The 19,226-nt window shown below is 38.7% G+C and overlaps 1 protein-coding gene across 1 annotated transcript in view; it reads right to left on the bottom strand.

Moving 5' to 3' along the window:
* TRIM14 (tripartite motif containing 14) overlaps positions 1-19,226 on the bottom strand; it is a 307,177-nt gene that overhangs the window by 69,229 nt on the left and 218,722 nt on the right. Inside the window, exon 4 of the mRNA XM_053700018.1 lies at positions 13,483-13,575. Within this exon, the coding sequence (XP_053555993.1) occupies positions 13,483-13,575 (93 nt within the window). The remainder of the gene's footprint in view (positions 1-13,482; positions 13,576-19,226) is intronic.

The raw sequence follows: 19,226 nt of genomic DNA, 5'->3' as shown, positions 1-19,226 counted from the left end.
CCTAAATGCCCAGGAAGTAGAGACTGACCTAGTCGAATGAGCTGTAATCCTTTGAGGCGGAGTTCTACCCGACTCAACATAAGCATGATGAATCAAAGACTTTAACCAAGATGCCAAAGAAATGGCAGAAGCCTTCTGACCTTTCCTAGAACCAGAAAAGATAACAAATAGACTATAAGTCTTTCGGAAATCTTTAGTAGCTTCAACATAATATTTCAAACCTCTAACTACACCCAAAGAATGCAACGATCTTTCCTTAGAGTTCTTAGGATTAGGACACAATGAAGGAACCACAATTTCTCTACTAATGTTGTTAGAATTCACATCCTTAGGTAAAAATTTAAATGTTCGCAACACCGCCTTATCCTGATGAAAAATCAGGAAAGGAGACTCACAAGAAAGAGCAAATAATTCAGAAACTCTTCTAGCAGAAGAGATGGCCAAAAGAAACAAAACTTTCCAAGAAAGTAATTTAATATCCAGCGAATGCATAGGTTCAAACGGAGGAGCTTGAAGAGCCCCCAGAACCAAATTCAAACTCCAAGGAGGAGAAATTGACTTAATGACAGGTTTTATACGAACCAAAGCCTGAACAAAACAATGAATATCAGGAAGATTAGCAATCATTCTGTGAAAAAGAACAGAAAGAGCAGAGATTTGTCCTTTCAAGGTACTTGCAGACAAACCTTTATCCAAACCATCCTGAAGAAACTGTAAAATTCTAGGAATTCTAAAAGAATGCTAAGAAAAAAGATGAGAAGAACACCAAGAAATGTAAGCCTTCCAGACTCGATAATATATCTTCCTAGATACAGATTTACGAGCCTGTAACATAGTATTAATTACGGAGTCAGAGAAACCTCTATGACTGAGAATCAAGCGTTCAATCTCCATACCTTCAAATTTAAGGATTTGAGATCCTGATGGAAAAAAGGACCTTGCGATAGAAGGTCTGGTCTTAACGGAAGAGTCCACGGTTGGCAAGTAGCCATCCGGACAAGATCCGCATACCAAAACCTGTGAGGCCATGCTGGAGCCACCAGCAAAACAAACTAATGCTCCTTTAGAATCTTGGAAATCACTCTTGGAAGAAGAACTAGAGGCGGAAAGATATAGGCAGGATGATACTTCCAAGGAAGTGACAATGCATCCACTGCTTCCGCCTGAGGATCCCTGGATCTGGACAGATACCTGGGAAGCTTCTTGTTTAGATGAGAAGCCATCAGATCTATTTCTGGAAGTCCCCACATTTGAACAATCTGACGAAATACCTCTGGGTGAAGAGACCATTCACCCGGATGTAATGTTTGGCGACTGAGATAATCCGCTTCCCAATTGTCTATACCTGGGATATGAACCGCAGATATTAGACAGGAGCTGGATTCCGCCCATACAAGTATTCGAGATACTTCTTTCATAGCCAGAGGACTGTGAGTCCCTCCTTGATGATTGACATATGCCACGGTTGTGACATTGTCCGTCTGAAAACAAATGAACGACTCTCTCTTTAGAAGAGGCCACGACTGAAGAGCTCTGAAAATCGCACAGAGTTCCAAAATGTTGATTGGTAATCTTGCCTCCTGAGATTCCCAAACCCCTTGTGCTGTCAGAGACCCCCATACAGCTCCCCAACCTGTCAGACTTGCATCTGTTGAGATCACAGTCCAGGTCGGAAGAACAAAAGAAGCCCCCTGAACTAAACGATGGTGGTCTGTCCACCACGTCAGAGAGTGTCGTACAATCGGTTTTAAAGATATTAATTGTGATATCTTTGTATAATCCCTGCACCACTGGTTCAGCATACAGAGCTGAAGAGGTCGCATGTGAAAACGAGCAAAGGGGATCGCGTCCGATGCAGCAGTCGTAAGACCTAGAATTTCCATGCATAAGGCTACCGAAGGGAATGATTGAGACTGAAGGTTTCGACAAGCTGAAACCAATTTCAGACGTCTCTTGTCTGTTAGCGACAGAGACATGGACACTGAATCTATCTGGAAACCTAAAAAGGTTACCCTTGTCTGAGGAATCAACGAACTCTTTGGTAAATTGATCCTCCAACCATGTTCTTGAAGAAACGATACAAGTCGATTCGTATGAGATTCTGCTAAATGTGAAGACTGAGCAAGTACCAAGATATCGTCCAAATAAGGAAATACCACAATACCCTGTTCTCTGATTACAGATAGAAGGGCACTTATTGTGACGAAAGGAACGAAAACAATTAGCAGACCTAAATTTACCTTTAGATTTTTTATCCTGTGGTAAAAAAAGTTCCTTTCCCCCCAGTAACAGTTGAAATAATAGAATCCAACTGTGAACCAAACAATTTATTACCCTGGAAAGAAAGGGAAAGCAAAGTTGACTTAGAAGACATAACAGCATTCCAAGTTTTAAGCCATAAAGCTCTTCTAGCTAAAATAGCTAAAGACATATACCTGACATCAACCCTAATGATATCAAAGATGGCATCACAAATAAAGTTATTAGCATGTTGAAGAAGATTAACAATGCTATAAGTATTATGATCTGTTACTTGTTGTGCTAAAGCTTCCAACCAGAAAGTTGAAGCTGCAGCAACATCCGCCAAAGATATAGCAGGTCTAAGAAGATTACCTGAACATAAGTAAGCTTTTCTTAGAAAGGATTCAATTTTCCTATCTAAAGGATCCTTAAAGGAAGTACTATCTGCCGTAGGAATAGTAGTACGTTTAGCAAGAGTAGAGATAGCCCCATCAACCTTAGGGATTTTGTCCCAAAACTCTCATCTGTCAGATGGCACAGGATATAATTGCTTAAACCGTTTAGAAGGAGTAAATGAATTACCCAAATTATTCCATTCCCTGGAAATTACTTCAGAAATAGCATCAGGGACGGGAAAAACCTCCGGAATAACTACAGGAGGTTTAAAAACCGTATTCAAACGTTTAGATTTAGTATCAAGAGGACCAGATTCCTCTATTTCTAATGTAATTAAGACTTCTTTAAGTAAAGAACGAATAAATTCCATTTTAAATAAATATGAAGATTTATCAGTATCAACCTCTGAAACAGAATCGTCTGAACCAGAAAAATCATTATCAGAAACAGAATCAGAATGATGATGTTCATTTAAAAATTCATCTGAAAAATGAGAAGTTTTAAAAGACCTTTTACGTTTACTGGAAGGAGGAATAACAGACATAGCTTCTTAATAGATTTTGAAACAAAATCTCGTATGTTAACAGGAACACCCTGAATATTAGATGTTGATGGAACAGCAACAGGTAATGGAACATTACTAAAGGAAATATTATCTGCATTAACAAGTTTGTCATGACATTCATTACAAACAACAGCCGGAGGAACAGTTACCACAAGTTTACAACAAATACACTTAACTTTGGTAGATCCAGCATCAGGCAGCAATTTTCCAGAAGTATCTTCTGATTCAGGGTCAATCTGAGACATCTTGCAATATGAAATAGAAAAAACAACATATAAAGCAAAATTGATCAAATTCCTTAAATGACAGTTTCAGGAATGGGAAAAAATGCCAATGAACAAGCTCCTAGCAACCAGAAGCAAATAAGCAATGAGACTTAAATAATGTGGAGACAATAATGACGCCCATATTTTTTAGCGCCAAAAAAAGACGCCCACATTATTTGGCGCCTAAATGCTTTAAGTGCCAAAAATAACGCCACATCCGGTGACGCTGACATTTTTGGCGCAAAAAACGTCAAAAAAAGACTCAACTTCCGGCGACAAGTATGACGCCGGAAATGACAAAGAAAATTTTTGCGCCAAAAAAGTCAGCGCCAAAAATGACGCAATAAAAAGAGCATTTTCAGCCCCCGCGAGCCTAACAGCCCACAGGAAGAAAGTCAAATTTTAAGGTAAGAAAAAAAAAAATAAGACTTACTTACCCCAGGACACTCATCTACATGTAGTAGAAAGCCAAACCAGTACTGAAACGAGAATAAGTAGAGGTAATGGTATATATAAGAGTATATCGTCGATCTGAAAAAGGAGGTAAGAGATGAATCTCTACGACCGATAACAGAGAACCTATGAAATAGACCCCGTAGAAGGAGATCATTGAATTCAAATAGGCAATACTCTCTTCACATCCATCTGACATTCACTGCACACTGAGAGGAAAACCGGGCTCCAGCCTGCTGCGAAGAGCATATCAACGAAGAATCTAGCACAAACTTACTTCACCACCTCCATGGGAGGCAAAGTTTGTAAAACTGATTTGTGGGTGTGGTGAGGGGTGTATTTATAGGCATTTTGAGGTTTGGAAAACTTTGCCCCTCCTGGTAGGAATGTATATCCCATACGTCACTAGCTCATGGACTCTTGCTAATTACATGAAAGAAAGAAAGATTCATTTAACCATTTCTAACATTTTTAACAATTTAATACATTTTTATAAAGTGATCATTTATCCAACCATATCTTTTTGCATCAATCACTTACAACCTAAATTCCAGACAGGGTAGCATCATGTAAATTTCTCGATTATTTTAATATGAAACATCAAATTCTTTTAATATCATATTACATCAAAATAATTTATACTGCTAACTATTCCAAAATTAATAGCATTTAAAATCCTGATATATATTCATATAAAAACCACAGCACATTTCATATTCAGTACTGCACTGCACCCCAACATGGATATAATATATTTCATATTTCTAATAAATCCTGAATGCATGAATCTTGTCTATGTAGATCTGAAATAAAAATGATAGTGTTATTAATCATTGCTTTTTTAGGTCCACAAATATCCATTAATGTTCTCCCTGTCATTTTCCATTAACTTCCTGGAATATAGAGAAATTGTATTAATTTTGGAATAACTTAAACATTTTATATCTACTAATGCAGTTATTAATCTAATTCATTTCAATCTGAATTGCATTATAGACATGTAATACAGTCTAAGGTACATATATTAAATATTTTGTCTGAATATATGTACAAGTATATATATACACATGTATTCATTTCTATGCTGTCTTTTAACAATGGGTTTAAGAGTATAATTTAGAACATGTGCTTTTAGCTGGTCAAATTTTTACTGCCTCAATACACAGGCAGGGACTAATTAACAAGTCTATGCTAATCACTATGTAGTCAGAATTTTACCTGCTTATCTAGTTTATGCTTAGAATATCATCTCCATATATTCCAGGATGTGTTTGACCATCGGTCCTTGTTTGCTAATTTGGTTGTTACCCCCTACAGGGCTGTGAGCTTCAAAAGCTATGTTAATCAGGAAAAAGTGTCTCCTATCTTATGTCATATACTGAGCATATAGCTAATATCTTTTGAGACAATTTGTCCTTCATTGGAATGACTCAATGGTCCTATCCTATCTCAACAGTTTAAACTTTTATAATTTTCTTTGAAAACAGAATTTATGTTTACCTGATAAATTACTTTCTCCAACGGTGTGTCCGGTCCACGGCGTCATCCTTACTTGTGGGATATTCTCTTCCCCAACAGGAAATGGCAAAGAGCCCAGCAAAGCTGGTCACATGATCCCTCCTAGGCTCCGCCTACCCCAGTCATTCGACCGACGTTAAGGAGGAATATTTGCATAGGAGAAACCATATGGTACCGTGGTGACTGTAGTTAAAGAAAATAAATTATCAGACCTGATTAAAAAAACCAGGGCGGGCCGTGGACCGGACACACCGTTGGAGAAAGTAATTTATCAGGTAAACATAAATTCTGTTTTCTCCAACATAGGTGTGTCCGGTCCACGGCGTCATCCTTACTTATGGGAACCAATACCAAAGCTTTAGGACACGGATGAAGGGAGGGAGCAAATCAGGTCACCTAAATGGAAGGCACCACGGCTTGCAAAACCTTTCTCCCAAAAATAGCCTCAGAAGAAGCAAAAGTATCAAACTTGTAAAATTTGGTAAAAGTGTGCAGTGAAGACCAAGTCGCTGCCCTACATATCTGATCAACAGAAGCCTCGTTCTTGAAGGCCCATGTGGAAGCCACAGCCCTAGTGGAATGAGCTGTGATTCTTTCGGGAGGCTGCCGTCCGGCAGTCTCGTAAGCCAATCTGATGATGCTTTTAATCCAAAAAGAGAGAGAGGTAGAAGTTGCTTTTTGACCTCTCCTTTTACCAGAATAAACAACAAACAAGGAAGATGTTTGTCTAAAATCCTTTGTAGCATCTAAATAGAATTTTAGAGCGCGAACAACATCCAAATTGTGCAACAAACGTTCCTTCTTTGAAACTGGTTTCGGACACAGAGAAGGTACGATAATCTCCTGGTTAATGTTTTTGTTAGAAACAACTTTTGGAAGAAAACCAGGTTTAGTACGTAAAACCACCTTATCTGCATGGAACACCAGATAAGGAGGAGAACACTGCAGAGCAGATAATTCTGAAACTCTTCTAGCAGAAGAAATTGCAACTAAAAACAAAACTTTCCAAGATAATAACTTAATATCAACGGAATGCAAGGGTTCAAACGGAACCCCCTGAAGAACTGAAAGAACTAAATTGAGACTCCAAGGAGGAGTCAAAGGTTTGTAAACAGGCTTAATTCTAACCAGAGCCTGAACAAAGGCTTGAACATCTGGCACAGCGGCCAGCTTTTTGTGAAGTAACACAGACAAGGCAGAAATCTGTCCCTTCAGGGAACTTGCAGATAATCCTTTTTCCAATCCTTCTTGAAGGAAGGATAGAATCCTAGGAATCTTAACCTTGTCCCAAGGGAATCCTTTAGATTCACACCAACAGATATATTTTTTCCAAATTTTGTGGTAAATCTTTCTAGTTACAGGCTTTCTGGCCTGAACAAGAGTATCGATAACAGAATCTGAGAATCCTCGCTTCGATAAGATCAAGCGTTCAATCTCCAAGCAGTCAGCTGGAGTGAAACCAGATTCGGATGTTCGAACGGACCCTGAACAAGAAGGTCTCGTCTCAAAGGTAGCTTCCAAGGAGGAGCCGATGACATATTCACCAGATCTGCGTACCAAGTCCTGCGTGGCCACGCAGGAGCTATCAAGATCACCGACGCCCTCTCCTGATTGATCCTGGCTACCAGCCTGGGGATGAGAGGAAACGGCGGGAACACATAAGCTAGTTTGAAGGTCCAAGGTGCTACTAGTGCATCCACTAGAGCCGCCTTGGGATCCCTGGATCTGGACCCGTAGCAAGGAACTTTGAAGTTCTGACGAGAGGCCATCAGATCCATGTCTGGAATGCCCCACAGCTGAGTGACTTGGGCAAAGATTTCCGGATGGAGTTCCCACTCCCCCGGATGCAATGTCTGACGACTCAGAAAATCCGCTTCCCAATTTTCCACTCCTGGGATGTGGATAGCAGACAGGTGGCAGGAGTGAGACTCCGCCCATAGAATGATTTTGGTCACTTCTTCCATCGCCAGGGAACTCCTTGTTCCCCCCTGATGGTTGATGTACGCAACAGTTGTCATGTTGTCTGATTGAAACCGTATGAACTTGGCCCTCGCAAGCTGAGGCCAAGCCTTGAGAGCATTGAATATCGCTCTCAGTTCCAGAATATTTATCGGTAGAAGAGATTCTTCCCGAGACCAAAGACCCTGAGCTTTCAGGGATCCCCAGACCGCGCCCCAGCCCATCAGACTGGCGTCGGTCGTGACAATGACCCACTCTGGTCTGCGGAATGTCATCCCTCGTGACAGGTTGTCCAGGGACAGCCACCAACGGAGTGAGTCTCTGGTCCTCTGATTTACTTGTATCTTCGGAGACAAGTCTGTATAGTCCCCATTCCACTGACTGAGCATGCACAGTTGTAATGGTCTTAGATGAATGCGTGCAAAAGGAACTATGTCCATTGCCGCTACCATCAACCCGATCACTTCCATGCACTGAGCTATGGAAGGAAGAGGAACGGAATGGAGTATCCGACAAGAGTCTAGAAGTTTTGTTTTTCTGGCCTCTGTCAGAAAAATCCTCATTTCTAAGGAGTCTATTATTGTTCCCAAGAAGGGAACCCTTGTTGACGGAGATAGAGAACTCTTTTCCACGTTCACTTTCCATCCGTGAGATCTGAGAAAGGCCAGGACAATGTCCGTGTGAGCCTTTGCTTGAGGAAGGGACGACGCTTGAATCAGAATGTCGTCCAAGTAAGGTACTACAGCAATGCCCCTTGGTCTTAGCACAGCTAGAAGGGACCCTAGTACCTTTGTGAAAATCCTTGGAGCAGTGGCTAATCCGAAAGGAAGCGACACGAACTGGTAATGTTTGTCCAGGAATGCGAACCTCAGGAACCGATGATGTTCCTTGTGGATAGGAATATGTAGATACGCATCCTTTAAATCCACCGTGGTCATGAATTGACCTTCCTGGATGGAAGGAAGAATAGTTCGAATGGTTTCCATCTTGAACGATGGAACCTTGAGAAACTTGTTTAAGATCTTGAGATCTAAGATTGGTCTGAACGTTCCCTCTTTTTTGGGAACTATAAACAGATTGGAGTAGAACCCCATCCCTTGTTCTCTTAATGGAACGGGATGAATCACTCCCATTTTTAACAGGTCTTCTACACAATGTAAGAATGCCTGTCTTTTTATGTGGTCTGAAGACAACTGAGACCTGTGGAACCTCCCCCTTGGGGGAAGTCCCTTGAATTCCAGAAGATAACCTTGGGAGACTATTTCTAGCGCCCAAGGATCCAGAACATCTCCTGCCCAAGCCTGAGCGAAGAGAGAGAGTCTGCCCCCCACCAGATCCGGTCCCGGATCGGGGGCCAACATTTCATGCTGTCTTGGTAGCAGTGGCAGGTTTCTTGGCCTGCTTTCCCTTGTTCCAGCCTTGCATTGGTCTCCAAGCTGGCTTGGCTTGAGAAGTATTACCCTCTTGCTTAGAGGACGTAGCACTTTGGGCTGGTCCGTTTCTACGAAAGGGACGAAAATTAGGTTTATTTTTTGCCTTGAAAGGCCGATCCTGAGGAAGGGCGTGGCCCTTACCCCCAGTGATATCCGAGATAATCTCTTTCAAGTCAGGGCCAAACAGCGTTTTCCCCTTGAAAGGAATGTTAAGTAGCTTGTTCTTGGAAGACGCATCAGCCGACCAAGATTTCAACCAAAGCGCTCTGCGCGCCACAATAGCAAACCCAGAATTCTTAGCCGCTAACCTAGCCAATTGCAAAGTGGCGTCTAGGGTGAAAGAATTAGCCAATTTGAGAGCATTGATTCTGTCCATAATCTCCTCATAAGGAGGAGAATCACTGTCGACCGCCTTTATCAGCTCATCGAACCAGAAACATGCGGCTGTAGCGACAGGGACAATGCATGAAATTGGTTGTAGAAGGTAACCCTGCTGAACAAACATCTTTTTAAGCAAACCTTCTAATTTTTTATCCATAGGATCTTTGAAAGCACAACTATCCTCTATGGGTATAGTGGTGCGTTTGTTTAAAGTGGAAACCGCTCCCTCGACCTTGGGGACTGTCTGCCATAAGTCCTTTCTGGGGTCGACCATAGGAAACAATTTTTTAAATATGGGGGGAGGGACGAAAGGAATACCGGGCCTTTCCCATTCTTTATTAACAATGTCCGCCACCCGCTTGGGTATAGGAAAAGCTTCTGGGAGCCCCGGCACCTCTAGGAACTTGTCCATTTTACATAGTTTCTCTGGGATGACCAACTTGTCACAATCATCCAGAGTGGATAATACCTCCTTAAGCAGAATGCGGAGATGTTCCAACTTAAATTTAAATGCAATCACATCAGGTTCAGCTTGTTGAGAAATGTTCCCTGAATCAGTAATTTCTCCCTCAGACAAAACCTCCCTGGCCCCATCAGACTGAGTTAGGGGCCCTTCAGAAATATTAATATCAGCGTCGTCATGCTCTTCAGTATCTAAAACAGAGCAGTCGCGCTTACGCTGATAAGTGTTCATTTTGGCTAAAATGTTTTTGACAGAATTATCCATTACAGCCGTTAATTGTTGCATAGTAAGGAGTATTGGCGCGCTAGATGTACTAGGGGCCTCCTGAGTGGGCAAGACTCGTGTAGACGAAGGAGGGAATGATGCAGTACCATGCTTACTCCCCTCACTTGAGGAATCATCTTGGGCATCATTGTCATTGTCACATAAATCACATTTATTTAAATGAATAGGAATTCTGGCTTCCCCACATTCAGAACACAGTCTATCTGGTAGTTCAGACATGTTAAACAGGCATAAACTTGATAACAAGTACAAAAAACGTTTTAAAATAAAACCGTTACTGTCACTTTAAATTTTAAACTGAACACACTTTATTACTGCAAATGCGAAAAAACATGAAGGAATTGTTCAAAATTTACCAAATTTTCACCACAGTGTCTTAAAGCCTTAAAAGTATTGCACACCAAATTTGGAAGCTTTAACCCTTAAAATAACGGAACCGGAGCCGTTTTGAACTTTAACCCCTTTACAGTCCCTGGTATCTGCTTTGCTGAGACCCAACCAAGCCCCAAGGGGAATACGATACCAAATGACGCCTTCAGAAAGTCTTTTCTAAGTATCAGAGCTCCTCTCACATGCGACTGCATGCCATGCCTCTCAAAAACAAGTGCGCAACACCGGCGCGAAAATGAGGCTCTGCCTATGCTTTGGGAAAGCCCCTAAAGAATAAGGTGTCTAAAACAGTGCCTGCCGATATTATTATATCAAAATACCCAGATAAAATGATTCCTCAAGGCTAAATATGTGTTAATAATCAATCGATTTAGCCCAAAAAAAGTCTACAGTCTTAATAAGCCCTTTTTGAAGCCCTTATTTACAATCGTAATAAACATGGCTTACCGGATCCCAGAGGGAAAATGACAGCTTCCAGCATTACATCGTCTTGTTAGAATGTGTCATACCTCAAGCAGCAAGAGACTGCTCACTGTTCCCCCAACTGAAGTTAATTGCTCTCAACAGTCCTGTGTGGAACAGCCATGGATTTTAGTGACGGTTGCTAAAATCATTTTCCTCATACAAACAGAAATCTTCATCTCTTTTCTGTTTCTGAGTAAATAGTACATACCAGCACTATTTCAAAATAACAAACTCTTGATTGAATAATAAAAACTACAGTTAAACACTAAAAAACTCTAAGCCATCTCCGTGGAGATGTTGCCTGTACAACGGCAAAGAGAATGACTGGGGTAGGCGGAGCCTAGGAGGGATCATGTGACCAGCTTTGCTGGGCTCTTTGCCATTTCCTGTTGGGGAAGAGAATATCCCACAAGTAAGGATGACGCCGTGGACCGGACACACCTATGTTGGAGAAATGACTGTTTAAATAGAACAAATGTCTTTGAAAACATTTCTTTGTTCTGCAAGTAATTTATTTGATGAGTGAGAGAGGGGGCTGGTTTACATACATTTTCCCTTTTGGTTCCCATAAACAAAATTAATTATTTGGTGTACACAGACATATTATTTATAAGTATACATGTGTATATTATTTTATGATATTCTTATACCCCGACACTCCATATGCTTTCCTCTGTCCAATCAATAGCTCTTTGAGGGGAAAATGGGCCTCAAATCAGTCAGAGAACCCCTTTCACAAAAGAACACCTGGAGCACATCCATCATTCAACCTCCTCTTGCCAATGCAAAGATAAGACTGGTATATTAGTGAGGTGGGAGCACTTAAGAGTTTTGGGAATCTTTGCCTCTGCCTAGTGGCCAGGAGTATAATTTCCAGGAGTAATGGCTTGTGGACCCTCTCCACCTTTATGAAAGAAAAACTTTCCAATATACTTCCATTATCAAAATGTGCACATTCTTTTTATATTCACACTTTGAGGCCCCAGCTCCTGCTGAGCATGTGCAAAAGTGCACAGAATATACATATATGCATTTTGTGATTGGCTGATGGCTCTCACATGATATGTGGGGGATTGGATTAACTTTGAAATTTGTCAGAAAATACTCTTCTGCTTATTTCAAACTAAAAGTAAGTGCTGCTGTGTTGTCTTTTTGCTAATTATTAAATTGCACTGCATGTAATAGTCCTTTAAAGACATACTTCACCATTGCATATACTTTTTGTCTTTTTGAGGTGGCATTTTTAAAGCCTCTAAATGAGAGGTCTTCGGAGAATTTTAAGTTTTCCTTGGAAAATTGCCATTTTAAAGATATGTTTTTTTAATTAGTTAATTGTAGTGGTTGACAATTTTCTTACTAAAAATATCTTTCAAAAACGTTATACTGATATTTAGATTTCAGGCACTATTTATTAGACACAATTTCTGAGTAACATATCATTTCTATTATATATACACACATGTATAAGAAATTACTTGAGAGGACATAATTTAAAGTAAACAGTTAAAGGGATAGTCTAGTCAAAATTAAACGTTCATGATTCAGATAGAGCATGCCATTTTAAACAACTTTGCGTTTTACTTTTATCATCAAATTTGCTTTGTTCTCTTGCTATTCTTAGCTGAAAGGCTCATATGCTAATTTCTATGCCCTTGAAGGCCGCCTCTTATCTCAGGGCATTTGACAGTTTTTCACAGCTAGAGGGTGTTCGTTTATGTATGCCATATAGATTAGATTGTGCTTACTCCCATGGAATTACTTGAGAGAGGGCATTAATTGGCTTAAATGCAAGTCTGTCAACAGAACTGAGATAAAGGGGGCAATCTGTAGAGATTTAGATACAAGGTAATCACAGAGGTAAAAGTATATTAATATAACAGTGTTGGTTATGCAAAACTGGGGAATGGGTAATAAAGAGATTATCTTTTTAAACAATAAAAATTTTGCAGTAGACTGTCCCTTTAATAATGTTTGCCTAAAAAAAGCTAAGAATATTATGCACCAAGTATAAACTTGTCAGCAATCAAACAATCTTGATATGAATTCTGTCTGTCTATCTAAAGCCAGATAAGCAATATTTGTATGCACGTTTTACACTTTAAGTGTTAAGTAACCACTGCACTGTGGTCATTTATAAATTTATAGTATTATGTTGGCATTACATGTCTGTGGTTTGACTAATTCAACATATTTATTCCTAATCAAAACAAGTTTCATAATTTATTCCAACTTCCATCCCACCTACTCCAATATACTACTTTTAAGATCATTTAACAGTAAGCTGGGAAATGCCCTTTTGTTTTCAAGATAAAAAGTTTTGAAACCTACACATATTGTTTTAAAAAGAACTGCATGTCTGGCCATTAACCTTCAGTCAACAAAACATTTGAATATGTTACATTCATCCTATAGCCCCAAAACCATTACTTTATATCAGCACATTGAAACCTACCTTCAAAAAAAAAAAAAAAAAAAACACCCAGCATTTTTAAGCAGAGGCATCAAAGTCTAATAATATTGATTTTTCTATGATAATAAATCCAATAACGTTTAGCAAATAAATCACTACTCTTAAAAGTAAAGTCAGATTTGTATGAGTTTAAGAGACATTTTCACTGTGTAACAATACTTATTTTAACAAAAAAATGTTTTATTAGTAGTACTTACGTTTTAGAAATAATGACCTCTCTGCGTATAATTTTGTTTTAATGAATGATCCAGGTTTCCGATTTGCAGTCACACTGAGACTACTAAACATATCTAAAAAATGAAGTAGAAGAAAGGATCTGTAAGCAAAACTAAACTATGGTTATTCCTTAAATCAAATGAAATTAGTGAATCTTAAATACTATAATATACTGTATTTAAAAAGCATAAAATGCTTTTGTAGTAGCAAAATATAGTATAATTTTCCACTGAATATATAGATTAAGATTACAAGAAGAGTACAAAAATGGAAGCGGTATAAAAAGCAATCCAAGATGCTTGCATTTTTGCTTAGGTTTTACAAGTCCATGGTTAATATTTATTGTGTGATGTAGTATAGCGCATGCTTCACTATTCATGCACCCCAATGCATAACATGCTGTGATCTGAGATGTCATCGCAGAAAATGCAGCATGACTGCAGAAAGAACAGGACACATGCAGGAACGGGTAGCAGTTCAGGCTGTTCTCTTCAAACAGTGCTGTGCTCTGGCTGCACTGTTTAATTTTTCTTAACACACTGCAGCCAGAGCGAAGCGTTGTTTGAAGAGAACAGTCAAACATGGAGCAGTGCTGATTGATGACTGGCTCTCAGGGAATTTTTTTCAACCTGCCCCTTTTTTCCAGTCTGCAAAGCTAGGACTCTGTAATGTAAGATATTATTTTTCATTAATATATTTTTACCTTAATATTATGTGATTGTAGACCAAGAGCAAAAGACAATTATTCAAGAGACATTAAAAAAACTTTTTTTTCTCTGCAGCTAATTTGTAATGCAATTTTTCTACTGCAATATATTATAAAACTTTAAAAATTACTTTATTATCCAGTTAATCAACACACTGCAGATTAGCTGGTGCTTTTGTGTAGCTGCCTAATTTTCACTAAAAAAAAAATAATGTCATCACAGAAAGTGAAAAAAAGTTCTGCCTTTAGGTTCATGTACATGGTTTATATTTATTGTGCATGTGGTAGTATAGTGTGTGCTACAATATTCATGTCAGATAACGCAGATGTGTGATCTCACTTAATGCTCATTAACAGGTTCTCAAAAGCGTTAAGGCAGTGTTTCTAATTGTGCACTCTAATACCATTGAAAGTATAGGGGGAAACTATATAAGTTAACAGGTGCATTAAAAACACTTTGGTTAAAGATTTTAACCAACAATTTGTTATACCTGATCAAGTGTTATTGAAAAATAAGTGTCACATAGTGACAGTGACACAGAAAATGCAATATGCAGTGAGAGTGAAAATGGAAATGGAGTGATGACGTATTTAGGGTGTGACCCCTTTTTGATGATGTCTTACTAAATAATTGAAAAACACACAAGCCCATGGATGCCACTGACATAACCATGATCAAGTTCACCCACCATATTCCTGGCCGCTAATCAGTGCTCGGTAGACGTATTCCTTAACCAGGAGTAACAGAGACAATAGTACACGGAGGCAGGAAAAGGGGCTAAGTATGTAAGAGTACATAAAAGCAGGAGCCACAAACTAATAGTAGTCAGATCAAAGATGCAAGTACAAGCAGAGAAATAGCAGGGCGAGGTCAAGGCAGGCAGCTGGCAAGGCCAGGTCACAAGACAAGCTGACGTCAAGGCAGATGGCTGGCAAGGCAAGGTTTGTGACCTTGCCTTGCCAGCCGTCTGCCTTGACGTTGACTATTACTCTAGTGTCTTTTATTATTACACTATGGTCAATCACAATCCTTTAGAAAAGTTTATCTAATGATTTTATAATTTATAGACAACTTTTATCAAACCAGAGATAGCGGCATCATAAATAATTTCTTATGTACCATATATTCAGTAAAACAGAATAATTATTTTGGTCCAGATTTTTAAGTATTGTATTATATGAGCACAGCAGTGCAGCTATATTTTAAATTTACTGGACAGTTCAATGTTAAACCCTGTTTCAATCTTTGTGAGTTTAGCATATCTTAGCCTTTTCACCCTGTTCCCCTTCTGAAAAAGTTTTTTTGGCTGCTACCCTTCCTTCAGACTGTAGAAGGGTCAACTTAGCATACCAATGAAGCTGCAAGCCTCTGTTTAGAGCATTCAGAAGCAGAAATAGGCCCCTTAATAGCTCCTATCTGCATAGGCTCCTGAGGTAGGGATTCTCTCAAAAAAGAAACTATGAGAAACTTATCAGATTTTGAAAGTTTTTTTGGCCTTTCAGTAGGCTTACCATAAGTCCCACTTTTACTGGGATTGTCCCGGTTTGGAGGCGCTGTCCCAGTGTCCCACCCAGTTGTTCAATGTGTCCCAGTAGGGTTGCCACCTCCAGGTTTCAAATCATGTGTCCGGGTTTCAGACCACCTGAAACCCAGACACATTATTCAAAATTACTGGACTGTGGCTCTCCAGCATAGTTGGATGCTGGTACTTTGTTACATACAGCCCTGCTTAGCTTAACGTTCGTGTCCTTCAAAGTTTACATTTAGTAATACAGGCTGAGTGAGCAGCATAGGGTTTTTTTAATTTTGTAGTACTACTTGGTTTATTTTTCTAAGAATTTAACCCCCCCCCACCAACCCCTGGTGACATTGCCGGTAATACACCTTTAGGGGAATCATATGGGTATGACTAGGAAGTACAGACAGGCAGGATTTTTGGCCTGGATCTTGCTTTACTTCATGCAGGATAGCATTTTGGTTATAATCTTCCTGCATTATGGTATAGAGTAGCCTCTTAAACAGCTTTAGCAGGTACGTGTTTCTTTTTTACTTTCATTCAATGTTGTATTTATGCCTTATCAGTATTTGGCTCTGTTCCTTAATTAGACACATAAAACAAATATTACACTGCAGATATTAAATTGTGAAATTGATCATTATGAAAGTGATAATTATGCTTGATGTTTGGCATTATTTAGAATCTGAGATTTAGATTAATGATTTATTTGCCATGGCAACGTAATGTTGCCTTTTTCACTAGGGGGTGGTGTTATGGTCTATTTAAACTGTGTGATGCACTTGTTTGACTGAGGAAGGGTAGAGTATCCACAAAATATTACACACATAAAAGCTATTACTTTAAAAGGACCGGTAATTGCCACGCTCCTGACCACACCCCCACTGGCACCGCACCAGGTGGTCCCAGTTTCACCTCTAAAAATTATGGTAAGCCTACCTTTCAGTCCTTTTTTTGTCCTTGACCTCTCCTGATTCTTTAAATTTCTATTTAACAGCTTGGATACCACATCTTGAGTATCCATTTTTTTGCTGATTTCCCTTTGAGGGTGGTGTTGCTGATGCAAAAGTATGATTTTATGTCTGTCAAATTGAAAGTTGGTCTTATGCGCAAGCTTCCAATGAATTTAACTCCTACCACATGTGTATGTAATGCTTAAGCATCTCTTGCACAAACCTGGTGTAATAGAACTTTTTCACAGCAGTCATTTTGACATGGAATAATAGGACAAATACAGGTGTTAGCAATGCCATTAATTAGGGTTCCATTTCATTTAGGTTTACGAGAGCCAGGTTCCTGCTATTGCTCAACTGTAAGGGGCGGTCACACTAAATACTTGTCACTGTAGCCTATAAAAGCTATTTTGCTCTGGGGGGGTTGTTTTTTTAGTATTGCATACAAATATACTATATTTTCTGTATTATAATAAATAGACTGAGAAATAATTAATTTGGTCATTAATGGTGGCCTAATACTTTTGCACAGTAATATATATATATATATATATATATATATATATATATATATATATACATACACATATACATATACACACATGCACACATACACACACACACGCATACATATACACACACGCATACATATACACACACCGTGAGTGAGAATGCATTGAGATATTGGTGGTAAACAGTTGGCAGTGTAAAAGAGGGGATCTGAGAGAATGATATAGAGGATGGGAGAGAGGAGGATGTTTTTTGTTAGGAAAAGGGAATACAAGGGAGAGAAGGAGGTTGTGTGAGGTAAAGGAGGTTAATGTGTATAAGAGTGAAAGAAGGTACGTGTGCATTGGTTTGTGGTAAAAAGAATCTGAGAGTGTGAGAAAGCATTTGGGTGATGGAGAGGAAAACTGATATGATGAGGAGGACCTTGACTGTGTGGGAGATGAGGGGCCTTCAGAGGGTACAGAGTTGGTTTTGCATGTCAGGAAGAGGGGGCCTGAGAGTGTAAGGAGGGGTTAATGTAAAATCCACAAGTTTTTATGGTTTTATTGGGAACATTAATGAAAGATTTTGCCAATTAATTTTATGAAATGCAATTAGCTAGAATGACATTTAAGCTACTCCATTATTAAAAGTAACTAAGCATATTCTTATCAGCTATGAGATAGATTAAATAAATTCTCATGTAAAAGAAAAAAAGTTCATATTAGTTTACATAAAATTATATATATCAGCACTTGCTATCTTTTTAATCTATGTATCTTAAAGACATTCTATAAAGGGAGCACCATCAATGAATCATAGAAGTATAACCAAAGTATCAGCTGTAGCAAAAAAGATGATTCTGTATCAATTAATTAATGCAAATTATAAACATTACAGGTTTTTTGCTAGGCACCGATTATTAGAGAATTTTTGAATCATCATTCAAAGTTCATTTGATCTGCTTCAAAAATTCATAGAATCAGTACAAAAAAACAAAAAAAATAGAGAGGAAGTAAATGACTATTAGTGAATTAACAGTGGATTTATACATTAAAGTATGATTTTTATTTCATTAATGTGTTATAAACATGAAAACAAAGCTTAGTTTTTAGTATACAAATCAACAACTTTTTTTTAAAAAGGTAATGTTTCTTAAAATACCCTCTTTTAGAAGGCAACAAAGAAAATTATTATATTGAACACCCCCACGCAAACACGTACACATTTTATTTTATAAAGCACAATATGTTAGAGTATTTTAATAGTAATTATATATTTGTATCATGTAGAAATGGAATGCCCATTTTCTATGTAAATAATAAGCTTAATTACATACTGAAATTATATCAGCATTGCTGAAATGAACACCAGGTGGCATTTTGATAATTACAACAAATTAGAAGCAGTCCTGGTCATTGTCAAAATAAAATCAGTGCCCATGCAAATAAAAACATTAATTACATGTTGAATTGGTCTCATCATCGTCAACATAAAATGCCCAATGGCAGAGCAATTAACAGTTCAACTGGCAAAGAAACTAAATTTATGCTTACCTGATAAATTACTCTCTTTTAGGATATGAGAGTCCACGGATTTCATCGTTACTTGTGGGATATTAACCTCCTGCTAACAGGAAGTGGAAAAGAGCACCACAGCAGAGCTGTATATATAGCCCCTCCCCTTCCCCTCTACCCTCAGTCATTCGGCCGAAGGTATAGGAAGAGAAAAAGGAAAGGCTAAAAGGTGCAGAGGTGACTGAAGTTTACAAAAAATATAAAGAAAAACTGTCTTAAAAAGAACAGGGTGGGCCGTGGACTCGTCATATCGTAAAAGAAAGTAATTTATCAGGTAAGCATAAATTTAGTTTTCTTTTACAAAGATATGACGAGTCCACGGATTTCATCCTTACTTGTGGGAAACCAATACCAAAGCAATAGGACACGGATGAAAGAGAGGGACAAGACAGGAACCTAAACGGAAGGCACCACTGCTTGAAGAACCTTTCTCCCAAAGATAGCCTCAGAAGAAGCAAAAGTATCAAATTTGGAAAATTTGGA

The sequence above is a fragment of the Bombina bombina genome, chromosome 2, assembly GCF_027579735.1.
Source record: "Bombina bombina isolate aBomBom1 chromosome 2, aBomBom1.pri, whole genome shotgun sequence".
Lineage (NCBI taxonomy): Eukaryota > Metazoa > Chordata > Amphibia > Anura > Bombinatoridae > Bombina > Bombina bombina.
Note: the sequence above shows the minus strand (reverse complement) of the source record. Positions and strands in the feature narration are given on the sequence as shown.